General features: G+C 36.8%; 1 protein-coding gene across 2 annotated transcripts; it reads left to right on the top strand.

Moving 5' to 3' along the window:
• The first annotated feature begins 2,094 nt into the window (after positions 1-2,094).
• On the top strand, positions 2,095-9,340 carry LOC135673779 (uncharacterized). Of its 2 annotated transcripts, none has more exons than XM_065183064.1 (13): positions 2,095-2,265; positions 3,464-3,690; positions 4,370-4,439; positions 4,871-5,067; positions 5,160-5,235; positions 5,349-5,432; positions 5,508-5,587; positions 5,697-5,823; positions 6,354-6,413; positions 6,870-6,920; positions 6,999-7,157; positions 7,851-7,983; positions 8,860-9,340. In XM_065183064.1, the coding sequence occupies exons 2-13, from the start codon at positions 3,518-3,520 to the stop codon at positions 9,030-9,032; spliced, it is 1,383 nt and encodes a 460-aa protein (XP_065039136.1). In that variant the 5' UTR covers positions 2,095-2,265; positions 3,464-3,517; the 3' UTR covers positions 9,033-9,340. The 2 variants fall into 2 exon arrangements, with proteins under 2 accessions (XP_065039136.1, XP_065039137.1); XM_065183065.1 differs by lacking the exon at positions 2,095-2,265 and adding an exon at positions 2,347-2,614.
• Positions 9,341-9,827: the final 487 nt, after the last annotated feature.

Below are 9,827 nucleotides of genomic sequence, written 5' to 3' on the forward strand. Positions count from 1 at the left end.
AAACCTTTTTAGATGTGTGGGTCGAGAACTTTCCTGGTCCACAAGACAACAAAAATTTCACTGATATTTTTTGTTGTTGTTCTAGCCTATGATTTTTGTATAATATATTTCAATCACTAGAACTAGGAAGCTTTTCCCATGGTGTTTCTCTAGACTTACCTGCATCATTCTTTGCATGAAACAACTTAACTTGGGATGCTCTAACGAAGCAAAAATGATTTAAAAGCCTCATTAAAACATGAGGTAGATAAAAATCTGTCTCAGTTAGCTCTCTTAGTTCCATAATGCAGATGCTTCTGGATGCTGTAGAGCAGTAAGTGCAGGGAAATAGTTGGGAAATGTTTGCTACAACATTATTATAAAAGACCTATCTATTGTATGCAGAGAATAATGGAGTTGAAATAATGCTTCCTACTTTGTTCCATAATTTAGAAACACATGCCATTATGTGAGGCCATAAACTAGTAGAGGGCGAAATCTTGATAATGTGAATATTTTTGGGAGGACAAGAGGTAGAAAATACATGTACTGTAGCTGTTCGTTCAAAGTTTCTTGATACCTCCGTTTGAAAACCTTGTCTTGTTCCTACCTCATCTTTATCCTAGGTTGATAATTGTAGCACATCTTTATCCTATGATAATGCAATGTAATGTCACTAATATATGCATTAATTATACATTTGAAAACACATTGCCAATGTAAAATTAGGTGATGATTTTTTTTTTTTTTGCATTTTTGCAGGATGCAGTTGGCAAGGGTGGATCTCAAGGTCGAGATAAATAAAACTGCTCCTATTTTGATCCCATTCAATATAATTTACGGTTAAAGTTGATTAAGCTTGACTTAATTGATGCACCTCGGTCTAGTTTGATTCGTCCTTACCACTTATAAGCAATTTACTATCTCCATTAAAATTGATCTAGTTGTGAAATTGTCATCGCTAATTGTACTGTTTAGGTCACATCTCACTATTATATGCATAGGATCCAACAGTCGTAATCGCCCCTTCTCCGTTAACGGCACGCAGAAATTAGATAGTTTCAGACTCCCATCATCTTGGTTGCATCGTCATTCATTAATGCTTTTCCATGTCCGGTATATTTGTTCGCTTATGTCATATCCTACAATATTGAAGCTGTGACATTGACTTGTGGACAGCCAAATGTGTTACCTCTCCATGCTTGATTCCCTGAGACCTGAGGTTATTCTTGTTCTTTATAGATTGGATATACTGTATGATGCATAGATCTCATCAAATCCATATATATGGATTTGATGAGAAATGGTGGCTTCAAAACTTAAAAGTTAGCTTTTTGTTTGATCAGTCGGTTCAAGAGGAAATTTATTTAATTTTAAGACTTTCCTATTTTTATTATAATATTATTTTTTTTCGTGCTGAAATTTACAAATTTGGTGGAATTTTTTTGACTAATATCTGAATTCTAAGATTTAGGATGATGACACACCACAAGTTTGCATCGAGAGGTCTTGTCCAACCAAATAATGTATCATTCCTCACCTCCGCATCCTTATCTTCACAATACTTCTCGATGACGAAGGCTGATACTTACAAAAGATTCACTTTGCAGATTCCGACGTCAGCCGCCCCTCTGGAGCCAATGAAATGAGCCGGGTCGAAGCCACCGTCCTGATCCCACAATATGTTATCTGAGCACGCACAAGCTCCGAGGAAGGCGGCGGATCGGGATCCTCTCCAAGTTTTTGCGGCTGAGACACGTTCAGAAGTTTTATTTGGGACCTGGGAACTTCTACGCGGGCGTCGATTTCCTGGATTTTTAATTTGTTGTTTGCAGTATGAGAGGTTGAGGATCCTACAGAACCGGAGTCCCGACTCCTACGCCCACGCCGCTCGGGCACAACATTCGAGGACCGATGAAGGATACGAATCCGGATCCTCTCCAAGTTTCGCTTCTGAGGCGGGGCCCCCTTTCCAGGATCTATGATTGGGCCATCGCAGAAAAGGCTTTCGCGGGCGATTGATGCTGAGATTATAAGATTCTGTTTGCAATATAATATGGAGAGGATTCTCACGGAGCCGGATGGAAAAGTGGGTGTTTCCTTTGACACCGTTGCGAAAGGAACAACGACTGCCGTTGCCGAGTAAGGCAAGAGGGAGCATGATGGCGTTCTTTCTTCCACGCCATTATAAGAGCCTCATTTGATCGCTTCCTCGATGCTCTCCACAAACGGAGGCGTTCGTTGCGGGATCTCAATCCCCGCGTTAACCTGTCCAGTCTGACCGCGGTACGGTCTTTTCATCTTATTCTTCTTGTTTTTGTTGGGAAAATATCGCTCTTTGCGTGTTTGCTCTGTTCTTGTTCTCTGTGGTCGCGTGCCTTGAGGGATTTCGTTAGGTTTTGGAACGGTTGGCATGTAAAGCTTCACGTCTGATGTTCTTGAGTGGAATTTCCGCGTGTCGTGGGAGATTGCTGCTGTTCGAAGCTATAAAAACTCGATCTTTGTGCGTAGAGATCGAGGAAGATTAGGAAATTGGGCGTGGGTATGGTTGCATAGGCTACGCTAGCACACGGCGGGTGCTCGTTGATGCATGAGAGAAATTACTGGTGTTCGAGGGCCAAAAAACTTCTGCTTCGTATGTCTGTAGTAGTTCCTTTTAGTTTTAACGGAAAAATCGATAAAATTAAGGAGATTGAACATAGGTTTTCCCTTTGGCTTGTACGTAAGGTATTACCACGAATCATATTCTTATTGGGTTCGATTTGCTGCCCGCTGTGCAAAAACAATCGAAGATGCGTTTCTTCGGCTGTTGGTTGTAAATGAGGATTGAGGCCGTTTATCTCTTCTACATGCCTGAGAGATAAGAGGAGATGGCTAGGCGTGCCATTCAACTCTTTTACTGGTCTGCATTGATACCATTCTCTGACTAGGTGTTGTCAGATATTCCAAGGTCTTAGTAGTAGTTCCAGTATCAGTGATTCTGGAAACATTTCATTATGGGTTTACTCGATTCGCGCCTTTTGAAAATTGGCCTTCGAGTCTTTGCAATACTTTAGGCTAGAGGAGGCTGCCTTGTCTTCTAGAGGGCTAGCTGAAATGTTAGAAATACTGTTTTCCTGTAAAACAATTTTGCTTAGTATATAACACAAATCCTTTTGGAGTCTTCTTGATATGGAATATTAGGGGAAATTATGCTAGTCAACATACAGATTTTGCCAGTTTTAAAGTATCAAATTTTAAGTCATGATGTCTTTTGCTACCTTGTTACGTGAATTTGATTTGTTCCAGAAATCTTTTTTTTTCATTATGAAATTGTTGATATTATTATAAAAGTGAATAGGTTGTTGAACTGGAAAGTAAGCATGGGATGGTCCAACCTTTTATTTTTTACTTGGTCTTCAAGTTGTATGTTTTCAGCTTATTAATATAATGAATTCAAACCTTATTTTTCAAGTAGTTCACTAAATCTTTTTCCTCTCTGCAGATTTTTAAAAAATAGAGGCACTTGTGGAGAAAATTGTCTTTCGTTACTTCTACTATGGTTCATCATTCAGTCGGTGATGAGTCATCATCAGAAGCACAATATGCTGGGCCTTTAGGAAGATTAGCCACACTATCATATGGTGCTGGACACATGCTAAATGATATCACATCGGCATGTTGGTTCACTTATCTTTTGTTGTTCCTGACAGATATAGGACTAAGTCCAAGGTACTCATATCTTTCACGTATTGTTCCCTTTGTTTCTGAAGTTTTTCTGCAGCATTTCCCTTGGATATTTTTATTTGGTACTTGCAAATTGAGTGACTCAAAACCCTGTGGGAAGAATATACCTCCATCATAATGAAATTGAATATGTTGCAGGCTGTTGGCATGACATACTTGTATAGGCTCACCTGCTAAGCAAGAGCTAAGGGTACCAAGCTGATTGCCTTTTGCTTATGCATGGCTTTTTTAAGTAATGGTAACACTAACGGGAAAAAAAGTGAAGTAATGGTAAATTATAACAAAAGAAATAAGACTGTCTCTAGAATTGCCATGTGTATAAATATAGTTGATCTTTAGGATGGTATTAAATAGTTGTGGAGAAGCAACTAGGCATTTTGTTTTTGATTGGATTAACCCATCTTCTAGGAGGCAGGACAAATTATCTTATGTTCTGTCTGAGTACTGACAATATGTGATTTGCCTGCATATCCATTTTCTGACTTCCCAATGTTCATCTAAAGCAATAAACTGTTTTTCATATTATTCCAGAAATTAAGTCTTTTTAAATTGAAATTTTCTATATTCTGGGAGTTTTCAGGAACACTTATCGAGCATTTTTGTGCAAATTTATAAATAAGTATATTTAGATTTTATTTTCAATATTCACTTGATTAATTTGCAGGGATGCGGCGATTGTCATGCTCTCTGGCCAAGTTGCTGATGGCTTCACTACAATCTTTGTTGGGGAGCTGGTATAGATCTGTTCTTTTTTTTTTTTCAAGACATGCTGGGTGTGTACCACAAATTGAGGCATTTCTCTTTCTATTAAACTTCAATGAGATTCCTTTAATAGCTTTTGGCCAACTTTCTGAATCCTTGTTTTGTTTCATGACATTATCTATGTAGTGTTGTACTTATGCATGGAATTGAATTTTAATGAGGGGGAAATTATCAATTTTGATTTTCTTTTTACTTGTTCATGGTGACGTTTCTTGTGATCCCAAATCTGGAGCAAGTGTTCTTTAGCCAAGAGTGAATATTGTTTAAAACTTAGAAGATCAATTGTATAAGAGAATTCTATAAAGGTTGCTTCTTCTGACATACCAAAATATCTCAGTGTGCTAAATTTTAATGGATTATACATTGTGATGTTCTTTTCTGAGGAGTGTATTCTGTATTTCAGATAGATCGGTTTGGGCACTTCAAACTATGGCATGCTGGAGGGTCTTTTCTGGTTGCTGTCTCTTTTTCATCTGTTTTTGGTAGCTGCCTTCCTTGTAAAGTCATGGGCAGCAACTCGCTTACGTTGCAAACTATTGGCTACAGCACATTTGCTGCAATTTTTAATGTGGGTTGGGCTGTTACCCAAGTTTCTCACATGTAATGCTCCACTTAGAAAATTTCCTTTGGTTTCCTGTGTAGCTAAATATCTGAGTCTTTATCTAAGGAAGATTTTCTCTTTTTTGTTTAAGGTCAATGGTGAATTGCATCACTCTTAATCCAACAAGCAGAGTCGCACTTGCAAGTTGTCGTAATGCCTTCACAATGGTCATATCCTTTCTCTAATACATGTTTTGTCGAACCTCCATGCCTAATAATATGATTCCAGATATCAATGAATTACTAATTTTTAGTCGTTGTTAATCTTTTTGTAATTGAAGGTAGCCAATCTTAGTCTCTATGCAGTTGCTTTATGTGTGTTCAGTCTTTATAGTTCTGAGGACACTGTGGATATCAAGATTCAGGTAGTTTACAATACATGGTCCAAAAGAACATTCTTGTTTCTCTGTTTTATCTTATTTCTTCTCTTGATTGATCAGTACCGCTGGATTGCTTACCTGTCCATTTTCATGGGGTGCTGCTTTGTGGTCCTGTTCCTTGTTTGTACCAAAGAACCGCAGTAAGCTGATTGTTTAGTGCATTTTACTCTGTGTTTCTTTTGTAAATCAATCTACTAGACAATTTGCTGTTTTTCCATCTTAAAACATGTGCTTGTTTTTATCATGTAGGTTGAAGCTGCAAATTCAGTGTAAAAACGTTTCCAGTATCTCATGGACCCACTGGTTCAAAAAAATACTCTACTATCAAGTTGCTCTTGTTTATACACTTACCCGGCTGGTGACAAATGTTTCACAGGTCAACATATTTCATTTTATAATGTTGACTGCTTAAAAGTGAATGTGAACTATTATGTACTTGATTCTGACTAACTGTGAAATTTACTAGAAAGCGGCTGAAAAAAGCTTAGAAAAGAGCTGCATTTGATGCACGGATTACATATGGCCCCTTTATGTAAAAAAATTTGATATCCTATAATTTGTTCTAATTTATGATTGTTGTAGATTATATCAAATTGTTTTTGGCTTGATTTATAAATTTTAATGAAACCTCATATATATATGAGAATAATATATTGCTAAGCCACTATGTGCCTGTCATTGGTCTGATTGTTCCATAAATGAATTACAGTTTTTGTTAAGATCTTTTTTACTTCTTTGTTTTATATCCATCAGTTTTTTATTGTACATAGCAGATAATGATTATAACTTCAAGTGTCGTGAATGCATGTGAAATTAAATAAAGCGGGTACCTCTATGTTTGAAGTTGGTGGAAAAGAGTTTAGCTATGGCCTTTTTTCGTTTAACAATGTTGCTTGTTTTTGCCAGGCACTGCTTGCTTTTTTTGTCACTAATGAATTGGGCATGGGCCAATCGTCAAAGGCTTTGGTAAGAATTACAAAATTTATTGACAATTACTTAAATCAACTGTGTACAGCACATGTGCATCAGTATTTTTATATAATTATGAATGTCGCATAGCTAGCGAACTAGTAAAATTAGTGATATCCAGAAACAACCTCTACTACTAAGTTAATTATTCAGCAAATAGATCTAGTACCATGTTGTTGGTTATTCAGTTTCCTAAGAATTAATAGTTAAGGTTCGAGGTTTTGATCTCCACTTTAGTCATTTCAAAATGCACAGGAGACAACTTATATTGTTGGATTTACTGTTGCGAAGCATTCCCCACAAGAATTAAGCTTGTTTGAGAGTATGTTGATAATACTCCAAAGTGGTGCAGTGACTAATGCCCTTCATGCATTTCTAACAAAAGAAGTTTCCATTTTAAGAGTGTTTGGTGGATTGGTTGAATCTAACTGCTCATATTTCTTTCCATTTCAGGTGCCTGCCATTATATATATTTGCAGCTTCCTGGTGTCTGTTATTCTGCAGGTCTCACTTGGCCATTTTATGGTTGAAATACTTTGCCTGTAACAACATTTCTTGATTCCAAACTTCTAACTAATGCAGGAGATTAGATGGTCTGGGTGGCGCCTTAAGGCCTTCTTTAATGCTGGAGCCATTCTTTGGATGTTTTCTGGTGCAGGAGTATCTGTTCTTCCAGACAGCATGCACAATCTTATGTACATTCTCTCAATAGCAATTGGTGCTGCTAATGCTTTGATGATGGTATGTTAATTGTCTCACATAACATAGGAACTTCAAAATTGCCTGCCATGAACTTATGAAGTTTGAGGCACATTGGACTTTTGAGTCAAAATAAACTTGAGCAGTTTATGTAGCCAATCTTTCATAATTATCCTATAGCCCTATTTTGTGTGTGATCTGTTAGAACATTTTGTGACACTTTGTTGCTTATATTTATTAATTCATTGGTAGGACATGGTCTTAGAGTTTGTTTTTGTAATGTATCGTGGCAGCTGATAGATTGTGTTCCTGATTGTCCATCAGTGACAGAAGTGACTAATCAATTGATGTTGAAGTTAAAATGCAATTGCGGATTTAGCTTGGTCATTTCACTCAACATAAAGCACCTGCATGTTACAGTGACTCGTGAGATCCATGAAACTTGCAAAATGAGTCATTCTTATTCATTGACATATACACAGAACAAACTCTTTTAATTTACTTTAGAAATTATAACAAATTTAAGAAAACATTTTGTACTCAGACTAATTTGCACTCTGCCTGACACCTTATATAATTTGAGTAACAGGAGTTACATCCACTGTATAGATCCATGAATGCCCTTTTTGATGGTAGCATTGATAGAGCAAATCTAAAATGTGATTCTTCTAGGAGTCGGATATATCCTCGAGGTGGTTCTCTTTGGTCTCTCATTTTCTCTTTTTTTCGATGCAGGTGACAGGAATTAGCATGGAAAGCATGCTGGTTGGAGAAAACCTAAACGGATGTGCTTTCGTGTATGGATCACTAAGTTTTGTTGATAAATTATCATGCGGCCTCGCTTTGTATGTTCTCGAGTCATATCAAGGTAAAACAGTAACTTGGTTACAGATGCCATGTTTCTAAACTAATTTATGCTTATATTATCATTATCCGTCATTTGTCATATTGGACCTGAATAGAGATACAAGTTGATAGAAGTTAGAAATGTTTGTTTGATGCAAGGAATCAGCCAGAAATAGCTTCTTTTGATTTTCTTTGCTGTTACACTAACTAGTTTAAGACTACTGCTTCTCCCTTGAACCTTGAATTATGTTCTGAATGGTGTTATTTCAAGTTTTTTCTCAAGGTATCCCACCCCTCCCCCACCTTCATCTCCTCTTCCCTTTTGCAAGTCTTTACTACCTGTCCTCTTGAGTGCTTCATTCTTTTATTTTGGAGATAAAATGCATATCAATGTATTTAATCATTTACCTCAACTCATGCTAATTCAAGATTTCATCCTTTATGCTAATTTATAAGCTTGGATATTCGTGCTCTGTCATGTACTTATATGATTTTTTTTAATAAAATGTTTCCGTACATATATCTTTTGGATCTTCCTTTTTTCAGATTAGCAAATTGTTAGGTTAAAAGCATGGACTCAAAGCTAATGAAAGACACTTGCATAACCGTAGGGTTTCATGCTCTTCGATGAACTATATCCTTAATTTTCGCTCCTCTCTCTCTCTCTCTCAGCTGTTCCTTTCAAATGATTTATCAAGATTGTCCATGCTTTAGTACATCTCAACCTTCATTTTGCTTTTCTGATGCATTATTTTAGCTTTTCAAAACTGTGAGCTAACCAATTTCAGATACATGGGGTTGTGCCTAATATATCATAAACTTTTACAAAAAGGGCCGAAAAATATCTTTTTTGGTTTGTCAATTAGATCTCCACCTGGCAATAACATCTTCTCTTCAGGTTCACCTGATGTCATGGGGAACCTTGGCAGTAATGTCAGTCATTCAGTAAACAGATATGGTCTGGGAGTGATTCCTGCAACCTGTGCATTTCTTTCTGCTGTCATCACATACACCATGAAACTTCCAGATACCACCAGTTCAAGCAATCTGGTAGAACCCCTTCTTGCATGATTTTGGAGGTGGAGGGTGGATGATTTCTGTATGCTTTCATGTATGTTCTACATCACCTGGAATCTCTCTTCCAAGTTGACATGAAATGTGCATGGAGAGCAAGCGGTTGACTTCCATCTTCAAGTATTGACTGCATCATTTCTTGGCACAACTAATATGTACATATGATTATTTTCTAGGATGGAGTTTGGTATTTGCTGAAGTCAGGTAATTTCACTGTATCAGGAAAAAAACATATTTCATTTGTTCCTAAGCATCTTTTGCATTGCAATATAGTTTCTAATTCCAAAAAGCATCAAATTCCTGCACATGATTGGAAGCTGTTGCTCTTCTTTTGATTCCATGAAACAATCCAAATGCAGCTGGAGCCTTGCGTTCTACCTTGCAAAATTATGATGACTAGAAATTAAATATCAGGTTACTCGGTCTGTACCGATTGGTATTTACCGGTCCGACGAAGGTCGTTGATGCTAGTCGATATTTATTTTCTTTTTTTTCTCTCTCGATAATACCAGAACAGTATGAGCCGAAGTACCGACCTTTTATTAAAACTGATCTGATCGAAATTTAAATTCTTGATATTAGCTAGTAATTTGATTGTTTCTAAATCAACCTTATTGAGTAGGATGATATTATTATAAGTACATAATAAAAGAAGAATTGGTCTTATATTAAATACTAATGCAAAACATTTTAATCCTAAACCTACATATGACGATTGTGAGGATAGACTTTACGTGCAATAGTAATTGTTAAGAACAGATATCAAATATTAATATTAGCAGTTATTTCTGA

Source organism: Musa acuminata, chromosome BXJ1-5, assembly GCF_036884655.1.
Source record: "Musa acuminata AAA Group cultivar baxijiao chromosome BXJ1-5, Cavendish_Baxijiao_AAA, whole genome shotgun sequence".
NCBI classification, from domain to species: Eukaryota; Viridiplantae; Streptophyta; class Magnoliopsida; order Zingiberales; family Musaceae; genus Musa; species Musa acuminata.